This window comes from Osmerus mordax, chromosome 6, assembly GCF_038355195.1.
Source record: "Osmerus mordax isolate fOsmMor3 chromosome 6, fOsmMor3.pri, whole genome shotgun sequence".
Classification (NCBI taxonomy): domain Eukaryota; kingdom Metazoa; phylum Chordata; class Actinopteri; order Osmeriformes; family Osmeridae; genus Osmerus; species Osmerus mordax.
Window position 1 is genome coordinate 20,754,110 of NC_090055.1, and position 23,541 is coordinate 20,777,650.

At 53.7% G+C, this 23,541-nt stretch overlaps 1 protein-coding gene across 1 annotated transcript in view; it reads right to left on the bottom strand.

Annotated features, from left to right (window-relative positions):
• Positions 1-7,521: 7,521 nt before the first annotated feature.
• ago3a (argonaute RISC catalytic component 3a) overlaps positions 7,522-23,541 on the bottom strand; it is a 21,795-nt gene continuing 5,775 nt past the window's right edge. Inside the window, 24 exon segments of the mRNA XM_067237509.1 lie at positions 7,522-7,867; positions 9,197-9,396; positions 9,574-9,675; positions 10,086-10,220; positions 10,655-10,849; positions 11,001-11,091; positions 11,289-11,448; positions 11,542-11,726; positions 12,661-12,794; positions 14,308-14,430; positions 15,309-15,428; positions 15,967-16,114; positions 16,427-16,514; positions 17,734-17,853; positions 17,856-17,867; positions 18,024-18,108; positions 18,110-18,161; positions 19,824-19,899; positions 19,902-19,925; positions 19,928-20,012; positions 20,015-20,032; positions 21,149-21,208; positions 21,210-21,273; positions 21,565-21,736. Coding sequence (XP_067093610.1) covers positions 7,759-7,867; positions 9,197-9,396; positions 9,574-9,675; positions 10,086-10,220; positions 10,655-10,849; positions 11,001-11,091; positions 11,289-11,448; positions 11,542-11,726; positions 12,661-12,794; positions 14,308-14,430; positions 15,309-15,428; positions 15,967-16,114; positions 16,427-16,514; positions 17,734-17,853; positions 17,856-17,867; positions 18,024-18,108; positions 18,110-18,161; positions 19,824-19,899; positions 19,902-19,925; positions 19,928-20,012; positions 20,015-20,032; positions 21,149-21,208; positions 21,210-21,273; positions 21,565-21,736 — 2,558 coding nt within the window. The 3' untranslated portion in view covers positions 7,522-7,758.

Here is a 23,541-nt window from a genome sequence, read left to right on the forward strand (position 1 = left end):
GCTCGAAGCTGTGTAATTAACCTGTGGAGGGGCACATGCACCTGAAACTGTTTATATTTGATTCATTTAGCAGATGCTTTCATCCAAAACATGCAGCAGTTGTTCCCCAGACTGTGTTGGACTCTCAGCCGTGACTTGTGAGGTAGAGAGGGTTGTCCACTCATCGCAAGGTTGGTTATTTGTTAATCTGAAGGTTACCGGTTCGATTCAAGGGTGTTCCAAATGACGTTGTGTCCTTGGGCAAGGCACTTCAACCCTACTTGCCTCGGGGGGAATGTCCCTGTACTTACTGTAAGTCGCTCTGGATAAGAGCGTCTGCTAAATGACTAAATATAAATGTAATGCTCAGAAAATCTTTTTTAAGGAGAGGGGGGAGGGAAGTAAATTATTTGTGACCATGTCAGTTGATGCTCATAAGATCTTTCCGTCTTGGATTTTTGGAAGGATACATGCCTGTAAATTTGATTTTTTATTTTGATTCAACCTATGGTCACGAACTGTGGGTAGTGACCAAAAGAACGAGATCGCGAATACAAGCGGCCGAAATGAGTTTTCTCCGCAGGGTGTCCGGGCTCTCCCTTAGAGATATGGTGAGAAGCTCGGTCATCCGGGAGGGGCTCAGAGTAGAACCGCTGCTCCTCCGCGTCGAGAGGGGCCAGTTGAGGTGGCTCGGGCATCTGATAAGGATGCCTCCTGGACGCCTCTCTGGTGAGGTGTTCTGGGCACGTCCCACTGGGAAGAGGCCCCGGGGAAGACCCAGGACACGCTGGAGGGACTATGTCTCTCGGCTGGCCTGGGAACGCCTCGGGGTCCCCCAGGAAGAGCTGGTGGAAGTGGCCGGGGAGAGGAAAGTCTGGGCCTCCCTGCTTAGGTTGCTGCCCCCGCGACCCGACCCCCGGACAAGCGGAAGACGATGGATGGATGGATTCAATTTAATCCATCTTCCCCCTAGGCATGTATTGGTTCAGTTCAATCCAGTATCGTAAATTGTGAACGGAAGTTAGGCTGTATACTTATGGTGCTAGGCTGTAACGCGTCAATGAGACGAATACTTAATTTGCTTCGTTTACTATTAATACCCAATCCCACGCCAATTTCTCTGATGATTAATTCATAATAAGTTTACAAAATCCCATTATCTAAAACTCCATTATCAAACATGAATATTTAATTTTTGTTACTCACCAGCGGAAAGCTAATAAGGCATGCGACACCTGCAACCTCTCGAACTGGCCTGTAAACACAACGTGCGTATCCAGGCAACGACGGGTACTGTTAGGTCATAATTGATCGCAACCTTCAGTGGTGGAATTTGTTTACAAAGTTTATCTACATTATACACACTACCCTGGCAATGGGGACACATGTCCATTTCCAACATTACGTAGACTACATGCGACTGCGCATCGATATTCTGTCTTCAGTCCTGCTCTATGGTCCTACTAAGAGATTTTTAAAGAGATCTGCCAATTTGCAGTAATACCCGGTTGGCCAGTCTGACAGGATGAGAAGTTAGGACACCAGAACCAATGTGTTTCCCTGTAATAAATACACAAAGAGTCAGAGTAAAGCAATGCTTTTTATTGCAAGTATTAGTGAAATATACACTTCAAACTGAAGCAAAGCAACACTAAGGCTGTTAACCTAAAATATAGTTATAAAACAGAGATATACATTTAAAACTGAAAATAAGAATCGTTTGTAGCCTACAACAGAGTATTTGAAACACACAGAGGGGTCGGGGTGAGACGCGGGCGGCTGGTCGCTGTCGTCTAACATTCAGCTGGTGACATTCAGCGGTGTCTACGAGTCGTCTGGTCCGACATCACTTGTGATGCGACAACGCTGACAGCTGCACAACAGCTAAACCACTAAAGTCTGCACAGTGGAAAACTTGTATAAAGAAATGTAGAGGTCAACATTCTCAGTGTGTCATATGACGGTGTACAAAGTGGGGGGAAAGACAGCGTCAGATAATCTCTTTCTGCAATATTTGGTTCGTTATCCTAACTGGAATGCAAATGAATTGAAAACAAGCCATATTTGCACGCCCACAGAGCAGACGGTTCAAGATGTTTAAGCAGAAACGGCGCGTGTATCCGTGCACGGGACGGACAGGCACCCGCGCCTCTAACCTTCAGGTGACCGGCGGACCGAGCAGGGAAATGAAAGAGCGATTCATTACAGCACGTGGCTCTTCAGGAGAAGCGTTCACAACCGTCCTGTTCTCACCCTGCTACGCCCCGTGATCGCCTTTACAATGAAGGGTGCAGTTGAAATAAAATGCATTTTATTCTTCTTATTAATCGCAGTCTGTGAGCGGGGACAGCTTGTTAAGGCGTTCCTACCGTCAGATGGAAACACCTGCAGCTTTGTTAGTGGTTAGAAGAGGGCTGTGGAGCAGGCTCGTTCCCACGTCTCCAGGAGTCCTGGGATGCAGGAACACATTTAAGGCCGAGGCTAGTTTCTCTGGGACATGAGACGTGACCTTCTGTAAAGGCTTGGATGGACTCTCCATGCACGGGCCCTACTGGATATGGAGGCTGCACCCTTCACTTCCACCAATCAGACTGCTAGACCCAAGGGTCTGCCTACCCCCCCCCCCCCCCCCGCCCCCCCACCGTGTCATTGTGCTTGTGTTTTGGGTAGAATAAGGCAGCAACAGGGAGGGGGAAGGGTCAGGATCTCAGCTCTATGGCTCCACCCCCAGCATGGAGGGGGAGGGGCCAAACCCTCAGCTCTCTGGCTCCGCCCCCCAGCTTGTTGCCAGATTCTGCGGAGACTCCAGCCGCTTCTATGCACTCAATAAATAAACCATAAAATATTTCGCATATATATTTCATATATATATTAAAAGGAACAACACATTTAAATAGGACAAAATTTAAAAGTCGGCTCAATGAAGAACAACTTTCGAAGTGGGATACGAGAAAAGAGAATATCTTAGTTATACTTCTGTCTCTAAAATAGTTATAGGAATAATGTAATCAGGCATTGCTCGAGCTTTACACCGTAATAATCAAAGCGACATTTGCAGCTCCTCACTTGTGGTAGAACATCTGCAGCATAGCAAGGTACGAGAGATGTTTCTGAGATCTCTCGTTTACAGGTACCCACCGGACAACCCCCTCCCCCCAACATGTAACCATGACTACCATTGCCTATCAGCTTGCACCATACAGCCCCAGAATGCTGAACAGCGCCCCCTATCCTTCCATCACAGGAACAGAGTCTGGCTGCTAGGACAACGCCAGGGTGGCAGGGCTAACCTGCTGATGCACCTCAGACACACACGCTAGCTCCACCCAGCTGCCACAGTCACTAAGGAGACCCATCACTAGGGAGACCCGTAACCAAGGAGCATCCTCCAGTGTGGTGTGGAGAACTCCCAGTGTAGCGCTGAGGGAGCAGGCGGGTCGCAGCAGCCCAGATGGGCATCCCTCTGTCGTCTGAGTGAGGTGGCAGTCTATCTATAAAGTGCTGTGCTGGGTTCACCCTCCAGAGGCCAGGCAGACCCCTCCTCCTTCAGCAGGCTCCGCCCTACTGACCCGTCTGCTGGGCTGCAGCCAGGAAGTGAAACCACAAGCATACTTGGCATATAGTCTGTGTTTGTGTGCGTGTGTGAGCTGTGTTGGTTTCCCGCCCCCTCCTGCTGTCTGAATGAAAGCGGAGGTGAGTTCTGTGCGGGTTTGTAAACACAACTGCTGCTGCATTGCAAAGGGATTTAAACCGTTTGACTGGTTTGATTTGACGTTGGACTCGTTACAGCACCATCAAGAGAAAAGGCACTTTCTGCCCGAGGCCCGAGGGAACCGCCTCTCCACCCTGGACCTTCCACCAGAACCATCTAGAACCCAGGATAGCGGTTGAGATTCTAGTAAACAAGAAACGCCTTCACTCTCCAGTGAGATGCTAGGCTCCAGAGACAAGGACTTGGCCATAAGCCAACTTCAACTAAAACAAAACCAGTAACATCTCAGGGGTTGTTAGCAAGGCAAACACATCTGCTAAATGTAAACATGTGTTCTACTAACCCGAAGACGTCCATTTGGATGAACAGCCAGAAACTCAGAACCAGGTGACCGTTACACATACTCGTACCATCTTCCTTTCACAGCACACAGCCCCACACACACCTGGACCAGGTGGAACATCCTCCACACACACCTGGACCAGGTGGAACATCCTCCACACACACCTGGACCAGGTGGAACCACCTCCACACACACCTGGACCAGGTGGAACATCCTCCACACACACCTGGACCAAGTGGAACATCCTCCACACACACCTGGACCAGGTGGAACCACCTCCACACACACCTCCCACCCAACACACACACCTCTTAACAGCTCAGACACACAACTCTAACAAGCTGAAGCTCTCCCTGTCCCCCAGCTTTCTTCTTCATATCGGAACAGACCATCCATAACCGTCACGCTCCTTGTCAGTAACCCCACTGCCAAGCACAGAAACACTACACATCGTCACGGGAACAAGTCAACAGTCTATTGCAACACTTAAACCGCTATAATTCATAACCATTACTTTATGATATTACTTATGATTAATATCTACACTACTATTTGTCATAATTCTGTTAGCAAAAATAAGTGGTGTGCATTACATAATTTTAAATATAATTACAAATATACTTCCAATCTGGCTTTTAAAAAGGCTTTTAGGACACTAGTGAGAATCGTCAAGGCTCAAGTCTGTTGGCGTCTGTACATGAGAACAGCACAGCAGACAGGGCTCTGCTGGGCTCCGCAGCACAGTACCGCTCTGAACACAGTCTTACTGGCAACTCACATACATCACACGCTCACGTACTCCAACTGAACACGGACCCTCTCATCCTCCCTCAGGAGGAGAGAAAGAAGATAGAGAGGAGAGATAAAGAGGAGAGATAGAGAGGAAAGAGAGGAGAGATAGAGAGGAGAGAGATAGGAGAGATAGAGGAGAGATATAGAGGAGAGAGAGGAGAGATAGAGAGGAGAGAGATAGGAGAGATAAAGAGGAGAAATAGAGGAGAGAGATAGGAGAGATAGAGGAGAGATATAGAGGAGAGATAGAGAGGAGAGAGATAGGAGAGATAAAGAGGAGAAATAGAGAGGAGAGAGATAGGAGAGAGATAGGAGAGATAGAGGAGAGATATAGAGGAGAGAGAGGAGAGATAGAGAGGAAAGAGATAGGAGAGATAGAGAAAAGAGATAGAGGAGAGATATAGAGGAGAGGAGAGATAGGTCAATTAGGTTTGCTGCCCCCCCCCCCCCCCCCCCCCCCACCATCCCCCCACCCCCACCCCATGGAGACCCTTCACTATCAGTGAGAATAGCACCAGGTGCGTCAGCAACACACACGCTTCTCTTAGTGCAGATTGAGTAACTCTGACTAACCCGGACTAGCTCCAGGCCTGGCACTCAGGAGTCGAGGACAGGCAACACAATACTTCACACCAACTCAGGAGGAACATTGAAAAGCTAACGTATTAATGAAGGCTTAGTTCATGTTGAGTGTGCTATCTGACACAGGGCTGCTCCTGGACCCTCCTAGGCCAGGATCTCCTCTCCTCACCCACCAAGGACCAGTAGAATAGCAGCTATATTCTCGTATATTAACCAGGATAAGCAGAGTTCAGTATGGCTAGGTGTGCTTGGACACGGCTGCTGAGCCAAGACACCGGTTCCGCCCCAGGAGGACTTCCATGAGATGCACTGTGTACAGAAGTCAGCCTGTCTGGGTGTTCTTGATTCAAAGCTGGTTGTGACACTGTCTGTGTCAGCTGCTCTGCTTCCCAGCATGCACGGCGAAGGTGAGGACATCCACAACACATCAACCCTACCTTCCTTTCCCAGACCAGGCACTTGATTAGACCCCCCGCGTGGCATGCCTCCTCGACAACCCCCTCCAGTTATAACCTCCTCGACAACCCCCTCCAGGTATAACCTGGGCACATGTATTTTCCTCCTCCTCCTTTTCCCCTCCCCTCCTCCACCTCCTCCTCCTCTTCCCCTCCCCTCTCCTCTTCCCCTCCTCTTCCCCTCCCTCCCCCCTCCCCTCTCCTCTCCTCCCCCTCTCCTCCCGTCCCCTCATCCTCATTATTGCACTAGAGGAAAGGAACATGGTGTTCTGTGGCTCGTGGACCCCCAGCCTGTGTTGGAGAGGACTGGAGGATCCTCGAGGATCAGAGTGAATGCAGCCATAATCACCAACGTCATCTTACATTACTGGCATGGATGCGGTAAGAAACATATGTATGAATGATAAAGAAAAACAGGTCAAAGATAATTACAACAGTCCTCTCTCCCGAAGCCCAGGCTGGCCCTTGGGACAGACAGCACAACATTGAGGACTAGATGCCATGGTAACACTGATGCATAGTTACACAGATGCCATGGTTACACAGAGTACATGGCGGGTCATTCAACATAAGTAAAAAAAAAAAAGAAAAAAAAAAAAAAACTCCTTAAGAATGAAGCCTTCAGGCAGGTCTACACATCCGATGAGCTTGTTCACATGTCAGCCACCAGAGGGCGCTGTGTCACCTCAACAACAGCAGCTTGCCTTCTCCTACACATGCGTTGGTCAATCGACACTTTTCATGACTTGGTTTAAGTCACCATCAGCTGGGAGGGGACCAGGAGCCAGGAACCACACACACAGCCCAAACTCTCCATCCAGCACCCCCATCAGCTCCACCCAGCACCCCCATCAGCTCCACCCAGGCAGTTAAGATTTGAGTCTGTGGGGGGTAAAAGGCAAGATGGCTGGATGGGGTGAGAGTTTGCACATTGCACAAGACTGCACAAAGAAACACCCTCTCTGGGCTAGGGGGGCTGGGGGGGTGGTGGTTCGGGGGGGCTGGGGGGTGGTGTTCGGGGGGGCTGGGGGGGTGGTGTTCGGGGGGCTGGGGGGGTGATGTTCGGGGGGGCTGGGGGGGTGGTGTTGGGGGGGCTGGGAGGTGGTGTTGGGGGGGCTGGGGAGTGGTGTTTGGGGGGCTGGGAGGTGGTGTTTGGGGGGGGCTGGGGGGTGGTGTTGGGGGGGCTGGGGGGTGGTGTTGGGGGGGCTGGGGGGTGGTGTTGGGGGGCTGGGGGGTGGTGTTGGGGTCAGGATGCCCACAGACAGCAGTTGTCTGGTTCTGGCTGATATTGCATAATTGTGCCCCCTGAGCTCCTGTGGGGTTTTAAAGCAGCGTTTGCATCCTAGTCTTCTCCCTCCTCTCCTCCTCCTCCTCCAGGCTTCTCCCTCCTCTCCTCCTCCTCCTCCTCCTCCTCCTCCTCCCTCCTCCTCCTCCTCCTCCTCCAGTCTTCTCCCTCCTCTCCTCCTCCTCCAGTCTTCCTTGTCAAGGTGGGACTCTCCCTCCTCCAGTCCTCCTTCTCCTCTCCTACTCCAGTCCTCCTCTCCTCCTCCAGTCCTGCTCCTCCTTCTGCTCCATTCCTCCTCCTCCAGTCCTCCTCCTCAGGTGGGGTCTCTCCTCCTCTAGTCCTATTCCTCTCCATGTCTTCGCACAGTGTCAGGTCTGGATGTACTGGATGGTGTGGTGGTTGGGGGAGGGGGGGGGACCACCATCTTTGACTGGCAGGCTAAGCGTTTGTGTGTGAGAGAGTAAAGGGAAGAGGTGTGTGTGTACGTGTGATTGTATGTGAGAGAGAGAAGGTGGTAAATGAGGAAAAGGTATGTGTGTGTGAGAAGGGATGGTGTGTGTATGGGAGAGAGGGGGAGGTGTGTGTGTGTGTGTGTGAGGAGGAGGGCTGCTCAGGCGAAGTACATGGTCCTCAGAGTGTCGTGGTGAATCTGCACGGCCTTGGCCAGAGCCTGGGGGTCCCGGCCGTTGCTCTGTCCAGAAACATGGCTGCCCTCCGCACTGGGGGAGGGAGAGGTGGAGGGAGACAGAAGGGAAGAGGAGGTTGAAACAGAGGGAAGGAGGGAGAAAGAGAGGGAGGGAAAGGGAGAAGGAAAGAGAGAATTGTTGCAGATGTTATTCAATTTAAGGGTTCTCCCCTTTGAGAGAGGATGTGATGCGTGATGGTGTAGGTACGAATGTCAGCCTGTAAGGGGAGGTAGCACGCAGAGAATATAAACTCAGTGTTCTCCCTCCTCCCCCCTCACCTGTCGTGCTCCTTGTCCACCAGGTGGTAACTATCTACCCCCCCTCACCTGTCGTGCTCCTTGTCCACCAGGTGGTAACTATCTACCCCCCCCTCACCTGTCGTGCTCCTTGTCCACCAGGTGGTAACTATCTACCCCCCCTCACCTGTCGTGCTCCTTGTCCACCAGGTGGTAACTATCTACCCCCCCCTCACCTGTCGTGCTCCTTGTCCACCAGGTGGTAACTATCTACCACCCCCCTCACCTGTCGTGCTCCTTGTCCACCAGGTGGTAACTATCTACCCCCTCCCTCACCTGTCGTGCTCCTTGTCCACCAGGTGGTAACTATCTACCCCCCCTCACCTGTCGTGCTCCTTGTCCACCAGGTGGTAACTATCTACCCCCCCCTCACCTGTCGTTGCTCCTTGTCCACCAGGTGGTAACTATTTACCCCCCCTCACCTGTCGTGCTCCTTGTCCACCAGTGGGTAACTATCTACCCCCCCCTCACCTGTCGTGCTCCTTGTCCACCAGGTGGGTAACTATCTACCCCCCCCCTCACCTGTCGTGCTCCTTGTCCACCAGGTGGTAACTATCTACCCCCCCTCACCTGTCGTGCTCCTTGTCCACCAGGTGGTAACTATCTACCCCCCCCTCACCTGTCGTGCTCCTTGTCCACCAGGTGGTAACTATCTACCTACCCCCCCTCACCTGTCTGTGCTCCTTGTCCACCAGGTGGTAACTATCTACCCCCCCTCACCTGTCGTGCTCCTTGGTCCACCAGGTGGTAACTATCTACCCCCCCTCACCTGTCGTGCTCCTTGTCCACCAGGTGGTAACTATCTACCCCCCCTCACCTGTCGTGCTCCTTGTCCACCAGGTGGTAACTATCTACCCCCCCTCACCTGTCGTGCTCCTTGTCCACCAGGTGGTATAACTATCTCTACCCCCCCCTCACCTGTCGTGCTCCTTGTCCACCAGGTGGGTTAACTATCTACCCCCCCTCACCTGTCGTGCTCCTTGTCCACCAGGTGGGTAACTATCTACCCCCCCTCACCTGTCGTGCTCCTTGTCCACCAGGTGGTAACTATCTACCCCCCCCTCACCTGTCGTGCTCCTTGTCCACCAGGTGGTAGCGGGCGCGGAAGGCCACCAGGTGGGCATAGTAGGCTGGCGCAGGGATGGAGACTGAGCGCGTGCAGCGTACGTAGGTGTGGCACAGCTGGTAGGTGAGCAGCTGGAATTCATCAGCCGTGAAGCAGTTGTCGTCCCAGAGGACGTGGTAGTGGGAGGGGCGACTGGTGCCCTGGGGGAGGGGGGGGGGGGGAAGGGAGGCGGGTTACATGGAGCAAGGAGCTTCTCTGCTAATGGACTCTACGTAAACAATTATCTTTATATTTGTGTAAATAATAAATAAAAAAAAGTCAAAAAGCCATTGTTGACTAACATCCAGTGCACACACACACACACACACACGTCGTACCTGTATCCCAGCGTGACTGCAGAGGTAGAAGTCAAACTCGTAAGGGTGAGTGATGTCCGTGTCCACGGTGGTGCCGGCAGGAATGTTGCCACTACGTCCAACCTGGCATGGGAGCAAAGCATTGTGGGTAAGTAACAGGTCCTCCATCTCCTCCTGCTTTGATTCGACCTCTGAACTCCCTCCAGAGAAGAGCATGAAACTGACAACACGAGGGAAACCAAACAGGACATGGAAATGTTAACAGGCATCGAGGTTAAATCATTGGGTTGTCTGCTAAAATGAACAGTGTTGGCTGCTACGTGCCTGCTCCCTCCATCAGCGCGTTAGCAGAGTAGGGTGCTGGGGAGGAGGGGAGGCTTCTGAGCCCCCAGCCTGATGACCCAGTAAGACACACAAGTGTCTGTGTGTGTGTGTGTGTGTGTGTGTGTGTGTGTGTGTGAGAGTGAGTGTGTGTGTGAGTGTGTGAGAGTGAGTGTGTGTGTGAGTGAGTGTGTGTGTGGTAACAGGCTCACCCTCTCGTTGCGGTCGGCACAGAACAGCCTGGTGTGGTGTCTCTTCTGCACCACGATGTAGGTGATGCCGGGCTGATAGTCCTTCTCCAGACTGATGCAGGCCTCGCGGATCGCCAGCAGCTCATAGTACAGCACCTGCAGCAGGACGGGACACCAAGGGGTCATGACCAGGCCCAAACGGAAAACGCAGACGCAGAATTCCGACGAAAACCCGCAGATTTTCAAATAGAACGTATTGTCTGAGGCAAAATGTAAATAAACCTTCTTAACTCATATTACGTCTCTATTATTAAACATTAGCTAAAAATGCTAAGAAATGAAAAGGAAAAACTTATCGGAAAAACTTATCGACCAAAATTACAGCATGAACATCATGGGTTCACAACCCTGGACATCACGGGGTCTTGACCCTAAACATCATGGGGTCACAACCCTAAACATCATGGGGTCACAACCCTGGACCTAAAACATCACGGGGTCACAACCCTAAACAGCACGGGGAAAAAGAGAATGAGAGAGAGAGACAGAGAAAGAGAGACAGAGAGAGAGAGCCAGTAGCAGTGACAGACCTGTCTGAACTGGCCCTCAGACACTCCGTCCCTGTAGAAGATGATCCTGGTGGGTTTGTAGCGGGTCGACTTGTAGAACTGGATCAGCAGCTCTCTCACCATGGAGGCCAGGTCCTGGATGACCTCCTGCCTGGGCCTCTGCACCCGCACCGTGGCACAGTACCGGCTGGGGTGGGCATCCATACTGCCTACCACCTGGAGGGAGGGAGGGAGGGAGGATGAGAAATGGAGAGAATGAGAGAAGGAAAATGAGGGAAGGAGAGAGGGAGGAGGAAGAAGAAGAGAACATGATTAAAGAGTAAACATAATGTAATTAACAGTTGCCAGATGAGAAAGGTGTTCTCACCGCTGCGATGGAGGGCTTCTTCCCGTCCCCAGCAGGAGGGTGGGTGACGTCGGCCCCCAGGAAGATGACAGGCTGCTGGAACACCGAGGGCCTGGGGGGGGGGGGTGGGGGGGGGGGGGGGGGGAGGGGGGAGGAGGAGTCAGAAGCTCTTCAACACAGCTGGGAACAGTGTTGCCAATTAGCTTTGTCGCTAGATTTAGCGACTTTTCACCTTCCCTTGCAACAACAGATCTCATCTCATATGGACAACAATTTAGAGAGAGAGCCAGGGTGTGTGGAGCCAGCTACCGTTGGTGAGGCACCAGGATGTTGTTGATGCCCCCCAGCTTGACGTTGATCTTCAGGCAGAGGTTGGAGAGGGTCTGGGGGGAGGTCTTCACCACGTTCTTCACCTGGACGCACTGCGTGGCCATGCCCAGGAGAGTGTCTCCCACACGCTTCACCTCCGCTACAGGACCAAACAAGCAGCGTTAAAGGCACCGTAGTCCCAATGCACAATCTGTCTCTACGCACAATCTAATGAGGACGTGTTGACTGGTACCGTAGACGGGGGTCTTTCCAGGCAGGATGACGATGATGAGCTGCAGGCCAGAGTAGGTGTTCTTCAGGTGTCTGAACATGGGCTCCACGCTGTCGGCCCCCTGGGCGTACTTACAGAAGCAGGGCTGGCCCTGGATGGGCATCCCAGCATCCTTGGAGATCTTACGCAGCTGGTCGGTGAAGCCCCTACAGAGAGGAGGCAGGGAGAGAGCGGTACAGGTAGAGGCAGGAAGAGAGAGAGAGGAGGGAGAGAGGGGTACAGGTAGAGGCAGGAAGAGAGGGAGAGGAGGGAGAGAGGGGTACAGGTAGAGGCAGGAAGAGAGGGAGAGGAGGGAGAGAGAGGCGTACAGGTAGACACAGGAAGAGAGAGAGAGGGGTACAGGTAGAGGCAGGAAGAGAGAGAGAGGAGGGAGAGAGGGGTACAGGTAGAGGCAGGAAGAGAGGGAGAGGAGGGAGAGAGGCGTACAGGTAGACACAGGAAGAGAGAGAGAGGGGTACAGGTAGAGGCAGGAAGAGAGAGAGGAGGGAGAGAGAGGTACAGGTAGAGGCAGGAAGAGAGAAAGAGGAGGGAGAGAGGGGTACAGGTAGAGGCAGGAAGAGAGAGAGAGGGGTACAAGTACAGGCAGGAAGAGAGGGAGGAGGGAAAGAGGGGAACAGGTAGAGGCAGGAAGAGAGAGAGAGGAGGGAGAGAGGTACAGGTACAGGCGGGAAGAGAGAGAGAGGAGGGAGAGAGGTACAGGTGGGAAGAGAGAGAGGAGGGAGAGAGGGGAACAGGTAGAGGCAGGAAGAGAGACAGGATGAGAGAGGGGTACAGGTAAAGGCAGGAAGAGAGAGAGAGGAGGGAGAGAGAGGTACAGGTATGGGCAGGAAGAGAGAGAGGAGGGAGAGAGGGGTACAGGTAGAGGCAGGAAGAGAGAGAGAGGAAGGAGAGAGGCGTACAGGTAGACACAGGAAGAGAGAGATGTGTTAAGAAAGTCATCTGCTTAGAGTAGGCCTTAGAAAGATGGTGCGGGAAGGCCATTATAACATGAAGGAGATGATTTAGGGTTAGGGTTGGTTAGGGTCTGGTCGTTATGCAGGAGGAGGGAGGTACTGCAGGGAAACTCTCAGCTGTCCTTACTTGAGGATCTCCTCCCTGCACTGCCTCTGCGTGGCGAAGCAGGCGATGGCCCACATCTTGATCTCCACACCTGTGTGGAACTGCTTCCCCCTCATGTCCCACACCCCGTGGCTGGGCGTGGCCACCGTGCGGTTCTGCAAGCACGGAGCAGGGGTCACTTGCTGCCGGTCAGGCTCACACACTCACACCTCTATGCACACACTCACACACACACCTCTATGCACACACTCACACACACACCTCTATGCACGCACTCACACACACCCACTTTGGCAGCGCAATTAATTAAATAAATGTTTCCAGAAATCTTTTTTTTGCGACGAAGATACTTTAACTTAAGATCTCAACAGTCTCCAGTTCAACCAACCAAGCTGTTGAATATTACAGCTAGTACATCTGGTGTCTTATGTTTCTTATGTTTCGCCACTTGTGGAATTGTCCTTAGGAGAGGTGCTCACACCTAGGGTTAGGGTTAGGAGAGGTGCTAACACCTAGGGTTAGGGTTAGGAGAGGTGCTCACACCTAGGTAACAAGGTAGTACTGTGCTCTCTGGGAGCTCAGGTCCATTCCTGCCCTGTGTGGCTCTCTGGGAGCTCAGGTCCATTCCTGCACTGCGTGGCTCTCTGGGAGCTCAGGTCCATTCCTGCCCTGTGTGGCTCTCTGGGAGCTCAGGTCCATTCCTGCACTGTGTGGCTCTCTGGGAGCTCAGGTCCATTCCTGCACTGCGTGGCTCTCTGGGAGCTCAGGTCCATTCCTGCCCTGTGTGGCTCTCTGGGAGCTCAGGTCCATTCCTGCCCTGTGTGGCTCTCTGGGAGCTCAGGTCCATTCCTGCCCTGTGTGGCTCTCTGGGAGCTCAGGTCCATTCCTGCCCTGTGTGGCTCTCTGGGAGCTCAGGTCCATTCCTGCCCTGTGTGGCTCTCTGGGAGCTCAGGTCCATTCCTGCCCTGTGTGGCTCTCTGGGAGCTCAGGTCCATTCCTGCCCTGTGTGGCTCTCTGGGAGCTCAGGTCCATTCCTGCCCTGTGTGGCTCTCTGGGAGCTCAGGTCCATTCCTGCCCTGTGTGGCTCTCTGGGAGCTCAGGTCCATTCCTGCACTGTGTGGCTCCCTGGTTCAGCTTAGTGGTCGTCGCAACACACACATTCAACATGTCATTTTAGATGCACAACAATGCACATAGTCTGAAACTACACACACACACACAGTGAGAGACTGTACACACGGTGTGATGCTACACACACACACACACACAGTGAGAGACTACACACACACACACACACACAGTGAGCGACTACACACACAAACACACACAGTGTGATGCTACACGCACACAGTGAGAGACTACACACACACACACAGTGTGATGCAACACACACACAGTAAGAGACTACACACACACACACACACAGTGTGATGCAACACACACACAGTAAGAGACTACACACACACACACACACACACACACACAGTGTCATGCAACACACACACAGTAAGAGACTACACACACACACACACAGTGTGATGCAACACACACACAGTAAGAGACTACACACACACACACACAGTGTGATTCTCCAGACAGACAGGCAGACAGACAGACGGAGAGATGGCGTGATTTAAAGGCAGGTACCATAAAGTGTTCAGAGCTCACCCGCCCACCGTACTGCAGCATGGGGGGGGGCAGCACGCGCCCGGTCACCTGGGCCATCTCATCACGCACGCGGAACTGGAACTCCTGAACAAACGGGTCCGCATCGTAGTTGGCGCTCCGCACCTGCGGGCGGGTGGGTGGGTATGGATAAAGAATGAGCGGAAGGGATGGAAACAAAGAGAGGAAGGGAGAGAGAGAGGGGAAGGGATAGAGAGAGGAAGGGAGAGAGGGAAAGTGAGAGGCAAGGATGGAGGCAGAGAGAGAGAGAGGCAGGGATGGAGACAGGAAGGAAGGTAGAGAGGAAGGGAGAGAGAGAGAGACGTAGGGATGGAGACAGAGAGAGGAAGGGAGAGAGAGGCAGGGATGGAGACAGAGAGGAAGGTAGAGAGGAAGGGAGAGAGAGAGAGAGAGACGTAGGGATGGAGACAGAGAGAGGAAGGGAGAGAGAGGCAGGGATGGAGACAGAGAGGAAGGGAGAGAGAGGCAGGGATGGAGACAGAGAGAGGAAGGGAGAGAGAGAGGCAGGTATGGAGACAGAGAGGAAGGGAGAGAGAGAGGCAGGTATGGAGACAGAGAGGAAGGGAGAGAGAGAGGCAGGTATGGAGACAGAGAGGAAGGGAGAGAGAGAGGCAGGTATGGAGACAGAGAGAGGAAGGGAGAGAGAGAGGCAGGTATGGAGACAGAGAGGAAGGGAGAGAGAGAGACGCAGGGATGGAGACGAGAGGAGGTCATTTATCCAGGTGATACAGTGTTGTGTGGTCCAACTAGAGATGTTCACGTTGTTAAATTTCCCTTCTGAATATTTCAGTTGGTTTGTTCCAACTACTACTTTTACTACTAACCCTAACTTTATTATTAAACCCTACTACCTAATCTGTGATTCATTGATATAATCTAAAGAGGTAAGATGTTTCTGTGTATGTATACCTTCATTACAATGTAGAGGCTGAATCTTTTCTAAAAGCAATACCATCATCTATCCACTAGGGGGCGCTCCTCACCAGCCGGCTGATCTCCTCCTGTCTGTCGGGGGCAGAGCGAGCTGTGGCTTTGATCATGGTGGAGGTCTGATTATCTGTCAGCTTCTTGATGCACCGCTGCCCTGCTACTATGTTACACACCTGCAGGGAGACACACACACACACAGGAGACCCAGTGTTAAGGTAACAGAACGAGGTGTTGAGAGTGTGGGTCAGAGCAGAACAAGGTGTTGAGAGTGTGGGTCAGAGCAGAACAAGGTGTTGAGAGTGTGGGTCAGAGCAGAACGAGGTGTTGAGAGTGTGGGTCAGAGCAGAACAAGGTGTTGAGAGTGTGGGTCAGAGCAGAACGAGGTGTTGAGAGTGTGGGTCAGAGCAGAACGAGGTGTTGAGAGTGTGGGTCAGAGCAGAACGAGGTGTTGAGAGTGTGGGTCAGAGCAGAACGAGGTGTTGAGAGTGTGGGTCAGAGCAGAACAAGGTGTTGAGAGTGTGGGTCAGAGCAGAACGAGGTGTTGAGAGTGTGGGTCAGAGCAGAACGAGGTGTTGAGAGTGTGGGTCAGAGCAGAACGAGGTGTTGAGAGTGTGGGTCAGAGCAGAACGAGGTGTTGAGAGTGTGGGTCAGAGCAGAACAAGGTGTTGAGAGTGTGGGTCAGAGCAGAAAAGAGTTCCTCCAGGGCCTCACCTCCAGGGGCAGGTAGGTGTGCTTCTGCTCCTGGCCCACCTGCAGGCAGGGCAGGTGGGGGTATTTCAGCTGCAGGTTGTACTTCTCTCTGAAGTACTGGGCTACCGTACGTTCTACTGTCTGGCCGTTCTCCAGCTGTAGGGGGAACCTGAGCAGAACCAGGAGAACCAGGTTTACAACCCTGGTGCTGCAGGGAGACAGGGTCTTGTGTGTGTGTGTGTGTGTGTGTGTGTGTAGCTACAGGGTAAGGTGTGTGTGTGTGTGGTGACTAAGGTCTTTGGACCATTTAGCTGATGATGAGTCAGACACTGTGGTTTTGGAGAATATCCTGTCCCCCTTCCTCGGGCGTTTACACACACACACACACACACACACACACACACCCCGTAGCTACACACACACACCAGACCCCGTAGCTACACACACAGAGACACACACACACACGTGCAGGCTGACTCACGTCTGGTGGCTGGCCGGACGGCGGGTCACGTTGCAGACTCGATACTTCCTCCTCATGGTTCCACAGTGTGTCACCTCCACCTTCAGACCTGAGACACAGCAGGCTGATGAGCATAAACACACACACACACACACACACACACACACACAGGACACACACACACACACACACACACACACACACAGGACACACACACACACAGGACACACACACACAGGACACACACACAGGACACACCCACACAGGACACACACACAGGACACACCCACACAGGACACACACACACAGGACACACACACACACAGGACACACCCACACACACAGGACACCCACACAGGACACACCCACACAGGACACACACACACACAGGACACACACACAGGACACCCACACAGGACACACACCCACACAGGACACACACACACACAGGACACACACACAGGACACACCCACACAGGACACACACACCCACACAGGACACACACACACCCACACACACAGGACACCCACACAGGACACACACACAGGACACAAACACACAGGACACACACACAGGACACACCCACACAGGACACACACACAGGACACACCCACACAGGACACACCCACACAGGACACACCCACACAGGACACACACACAGGACACACACACACAGGACACACACACAGGACACACACACACAGGACACACCCACACAGCACACACCCACACAGGACACACCCACACAGGACACACCCACACACAGGACACACACACACAGGACACACACACACACACAGGACACACACACACACAGGACACACACACACACACCCACACAGGACACACCCACACAGGACACACCCACACAGGACCAAACACACAGGACACACACACACAGCACACACCCACACAGGACACACACACACAGCACACACCCACACAGGACACACACACACAGGACACACCCACACACACAGGACACACCCACACAGCACACACCCACACAGGACACACCCACACAGGACACACCCACACACAGGACACACACACACAGGACACACACACACACACAGGACACACACACACACAGGACACACACACACACACCCACACAGGACACACCCACACAGGACACACCCACACAGGACACAAACACACAGGACACACACACACAGCACACACCCACACAGGACACACACACACAGCACACACCCACACAGGACACACACACACAGGACACACCCACACACACAGGACACACACACACACAGGACACACACACACAGGACACACACCCACACAGGACACACACGTTGCTGCTTACCTTTAATCTCTTTGGTGAACTTGACCCTGTGGGAGTCTGTGAGAGGACGCGGCTGCTCGTCGATGTTGTGGATGTCCAGGACCTCACACATGAACTGGATGACGGGCTGGGCCTTGTAGAGGCTGTGGCCGAAACTAGGAGGCGACAGAGAGCACACAGCTAGCACACAGCACCGGACCAGGTCAACACAGGGAACTACTGCTGCTACTTGGTGTCCTTGGCTAACCTCGCTGGAGATAGAGGGCCAGTCCACCAACATCTGATCTCTACAGACCAGCTGTGAGACTCACCGTCGATGTTGAGCATCATCTTCCACATGGCCGGCCGTACGGACTGGTGGAAGCCAAACCAGACCTCCCGGCCCCCACCCAGGGGGGTGGTCGTATCCCTCTGGGGAGGAGAAGAAGGAGCGCCCCACCGGAGTGTACCTGGGGGTCACACACATGGAGGGGTCAGAGGTCACCTACCTGGAGGAGAGAGAACTACAAACATGGAGAGACAGGACTACAAAACTATGTGAGGGAGGCTATGCTAGGGATGTGAGGGGAGGCTATGCTAGGGGAGTGAGGGAGGCTATGCTAGGGGAGTGAGGGAGGCTATGCTAGGGGAAGTGAGGGAGGCTATGCTAGGGATGTGAGGGAGGCTATGCTAGGGAGTGAGGGAGCTATGCTAGGGATGTGAGGGAGGCTATGCTAGGGAAGTGAGGGACGCTATGCTAGGGGAGTGAGGGGAGGCTATGCTAGGGATGTGAGGGACGCTATGCTAGGGATGTGAGGGAGGCTATGCTAGGGAAGTGAGGGACGCTATGCTAGGGATGGAGGCTATGCTAGGGGAGTGAGGGAGGCTATGCTAGGGGAGTGAGGGAGGCTATACTAGGGATGGGAGGCTATGCTAGGGGAGTGAGGGAGGCTATGCTAGGGATGTGAGGGAGGCTATGCTAGGGATGTGAGGGAGGCTATGCTAGGGAAGTGAGGGAGGCTATGCTAGGGAAGTGAGGGACGCTATGCTAGGGGAGTGAGGGAGGCTATGCTAAGGATGTGAGGGACGCTATGCTAGGGATGTGAGGGAGGCTATGCTAGGGAAGTGAGGGACGCTATGCTAGGGATGGGAGGCTATGCTAGGGGAGTGAGGGAGGCTATGCTAGGGATGTGAGGGAGGCTATGCTAGGGGAGTGAGGGAGGCTATGCTAGGGAAGTGAGGGAGGCTATGCTAGGGAAGTGAGGGACGCTATGCTAGGGGATGTGAGGGAGGCTATGCTAGGGATGTGAGGGACGCTATGCTAGGGATGTGAGGGAGGCTATGCTAGGGAAGTGAGGACGCTATGCTAGGGATGGGAGGCTATGCTAGGGGAGTGAGGGAGGCTATGCTAGGGGAGTGAGGGAGGCTATGCTAGGGATGGGAGGCTATGCTAGGGGAGTGAGGGAGGCTATGCTAGGGATGTGAGGGAGGCTATGCTAGGGATGTGAGGGAGGCTATGCTAGGGGAGTGAGGGAGGCTATGCTAGGGAAGTGAGGGAGGCTATGCTAGGGAAGTGAGGAAGGCTATGCTAGGGAAGTGAGGGACGCTATGCTAGGGGAGTGAGGGACGCTATGCTAGGGGAGTGAGGGAGGCTATGCTAGGGGAGTGAGGGAGGCTATGCTAGGGGAGTGAGGGACGCTATGCTAGGGGAGTGAGGGAGGCTATGCTAGGGATGTAAGGGGGGTTATGCTAGGGGAGTGAGGGACGCTATGCTAGGGGAGTGAGGGAGGCTATGCTAGGGAGTGAGGGACGTTATGCTAGGGATGTAAGGGGGGTTATGCTAGGGGATGTGAGGGAGGCTATGCTAGGGAAGTGAGGGAGGCTATGCTAGGGGAGTGAGGGACGTTATGCTAGGGAAGTGAGGGAGGCTATGCTAGGGGATGTGAGGGAGGCTATGCTAGGGGATGTAAGGGGGGGTTATGCTAGGGATGTGAGGGAGGCTATGCTAGGGAAGTGAGGGAGGCTATGCTAGGGGAGTGAGGGACGTTATGCTAGGGGAGTGAGGGAGGCTATGCTAGGGAAGTGAGGGAGGCTATGCTATGCTACCCCAGGCCACCAGGGCTGCGACTCACTTCATGGAGGGCAGGTGTCTGAGGACCACGTCCACGGCGTGGACAGGGTTGGTGCTGATTGGCTTGTCCAGTTCCAGGGCTCAGGAACACTGCGCCCTGTAAAACCTCGTGCAGCATGTGCCAGCTCACCAGTGACACAAACTTGATGGTTACCTTGAAGGGGCGGTCCTTCCCCCCCTCCCCCGGCAGAGAGTGACATCCAGGTCCACCTATGGGAACAAAGAGGGGGCGGGTTACACACATGTATGTGTGTGTGTGTAGGAGTGTGGGTCTGTAAGTGTGTTTGTGTGTGTATGTGGGTCTGTAAACGCGTGTGTATATGTGTGTGTGTGTGGGTCTGTAAGTGTGTTGTATATGTGTGTGTGGGGGTCTGTAAGCGTGTGTATATGTGTGTGTGGGGGGTCTGTAAGCGTGTGTATATGTGTGTGTGGGGGTCTGTAAGCGTGTGGTATATGTGTGTGTGGGGGTCTGTAAGCATGTGTATATGTGTGTGTGGGGGGTCTGTAAGCGTGTGTATATGGGTCTGTAAGCGTGTGTGTTAGGAAGTGGGCGGTATACCGGTATGAACGCGAATACCGGTATTGCGTTGTGCCATGATATGGATTTTGCCATAAGTCAAGTGATAGGCCTACTGCCTAGTGGGCTAGTTAAAATTTTTATATTTTACCCAAAAAAAACATGCAGCATGGACGCTGCACGCATTGTGCCAGCCAATAAAAGTCAACAAACAAGCTAGCGCAACTCCAGAGGAAGCAAAACATTCATATGAGTAAACTGCTTTTGTTGGCAAGAATGCGTTTTGACAAATCCAATGCCAGGTTGGTTAGAATAGTGACATTTTTATTGTAGGCCAACAGAATCGAGTATTCAGCCATGTAATAATTGTTTATAGCTAGAGCTAACTATAGCTAGAGTTTTCTTGCGATCCCATAAACGTAGGCTACTGTTGAACGCGTACGCTACTGAGAAGTCGCTGTTCCGTGGCAAACACTGCAAAATGTCGAAAATTCAACTCATGCGACACACCGGAGTTACCCAATCCAAATCCGTCTCGAGTGCGGTAGATTAGCCGCTGCGGTGCGGATTGCATTGTCATGACATTTTTAAGAATAACTAATATATCGTGATATATACTGATACCGTCAGTGCTTACGAATTATACCGTGATAAACATTTTAGGCCATACCGCCCAGCCCTAGTGTGTGTATATGTGTGTGTGTGTGGGTCTGTAAGCGTGTGTGTGTGTGTGGGTCTGTAAGCGTGTGTGTGTGTGTGTGGGTCTGTAAGTGTGTGTGTGTGTGTGGGTCTGTAAGTGTGTGTCTCACCCCTGCTGGAGCTACAGGCAGGGGGGTTGGCTGTGTGTAGAGGCTCCTCTTCCCGTCGTTAGACTGGCCTGCGGTCGCCAAAGATGGTGACCTTGAAGTGCTGCACCATGGAGTCCACCACCTCCCTGTAGACACACACCTGTCAAGCCCTCACCCTCTACACCTCTACCCCACACCCTCTACCCCACACCCTCTACCCCACCCTCTACCCCACCACCTCCCTGTAGCCACACACCTGTCAAGCCTCACCTCTACACCTCTACCCCACACCCTCTACCCCACACCCTCTACCCCCACCCTCTACCCACCACCTCCATGCAGACACACACCTGTCAGCCTCACCTCTACCCCTCTACCACACCCAACACCCCTCTACTCCAGTTCTAGACAAGCCCAGCTGAGGATGCCAGCGTCACCTGTTGACCCTGCGGGGACACTTCTCAGGCTTGATGTCCACCTCGTACAGGTAGACGTCCATCTTGGGGATGTCCACCTGGAAGCAGTTGGCCAGCAGCTTGATGGGCTTGCCCATGGTGCCATAGCCAGGCCGCCGAGGGACGGAGAACAGGGCCTGGGCCCCAACGACTCCTGCAGGAGAAGAGGGGAGGACAGGGAGGGGAGGAGGGGGACAGGGAGGGGGAGGAGGGGGACAGGGAGGGGAGGACAGGGAGGGGAGGAGGAGGGGCAGGGAGGGGAGGAGGGGGACAGGATGGGGAGGAGGGGGACAGGGAGGGGAGGAGGAGGACAGGGAGGGGGAGGAGGAGGGCAGGGAGGGGAGGAGGGGGACAGGGAGGGGGAGGAGGGGGACAGGGAGGGGAGGAGGAGGACAGGGAGGGGAGGAGGAGGGCAGGGAGGGGGAGGAGGAGGACAGGGAGGAGGAGGGCAGGGAGGAGGAGGAGGACAGGGAGGAGGAGGGGCAGGGAGGAGGAGGGGGCAGGGGAGGAGGAGGAGGGGGACAGGGGAGGGGGAGGAAGGGGACAGGGAGGGGAGGGAAGGGGACAGGGAGGGGGGAGGGAAGGGGAAGAGAGAGGGGCAGGTGGAGACCACAAGACAAATAGTTAATTTGTTATTCAGCAGAGTAATAACACAGAGGTAGGATGAAGTGGCAGAGCTGCACTCAGAATAGGAGGAGTCCCAGGACTTCAAACATGAAACCACAAACACAAGAGGCACGTGTGTGTGTGTGTAGTGTATGTGTGTGTGTGTGTGTGTGTGTGTGTGTGTGTAGCGGTGCGTCATTCGTACTACACCACCCACCCCCGTACATACGATTTTTGGCACATGAGTCACTTTAATCCAGAGGCACAGACTTGTCTCTACTGCCTATACTCTACTGCCCTCTACTTGCCTCTAGTCTAGTCTCTACTGCCTCTACTCTAGCCTCTAGTCTCCACTCTACTGCCTCTACTCTAGTCTCTACACTGCCTCTATTCTCTACTGCCTCTATTCTACTCTCTACTCTCTCAAAGGCCCCAGGACCTCACACCTGCGCTGGAGGTAACAGCTCATCACATGATCTAGAATTTCCTACAGTCTGGTTTCAATATCAGCGTTTTATTTCTCATCTTTCCCTCCTCCTCCTCTGCACCCCCTGTCGTCACCTCTGAGCTCTGCTCAGCCCACAGCTTCCTCTGAGTTCTTCCTCTGCTGCTGGGACGCTCCTCCACACTGGCCCGAGGCAGAGGCAGGGAGGGGGGCCTGGGCGGGGGCCTGGGCGGGGGGACTGGGCGGGGGACTGGGCGGGGGGCCCGGGCGGGGGGCCTGGGCGGGGGGCCTGGGCGGGGGCCTGGGCGGGGGCCTGGGCGGGGGGATTGAGTGTGTAGGCGAGACTTTGAAGGGTCACAATCAGAGCAGAGGAGGAGAGACAGGGGACTCTGGAATTCCAGGCACGGTTGGTTCCCCTGACAGTCACACACACACACACCTTTGTGATGGAAATGACCCAAGGGGGGCCTCAGAGACACTTATGAGATAGAGCTTCACGTCTAACAGACACAGACTACAGACAGGAGGTTTCACACAGCCAGACAACACAGGCTCTCTCTTTCTCTCTCACACACACACAGGGCCCCTTTGAGCCCCCCTTTGAACCCCCTTTTCTCTCTGGAGTGGGAGTGGATGCAGGAAAGAAGAGGAAGAGAGAGGGAGAGGAGGAAGAGAGGGAAGAGAGGAAAAGGATGGGAGGAAAGGAAGGGGAGTAGAGACAGGGAGGGATGGAGGAGAGAGAGAAGGATGGAGTAGAGACAGGGAGGGATGGAGGAGAGAGAGAAGGATGGAGTAGAGTGGGAGGAGGGTTAATTAGTCCCCTCTCCCCCGCTTCGAACAAACAGACACAGCCCTACAAGTAAGAGGTAAGGTAAGAGATTTAGGATGCTCTCTTCCTGGAGAAGGAG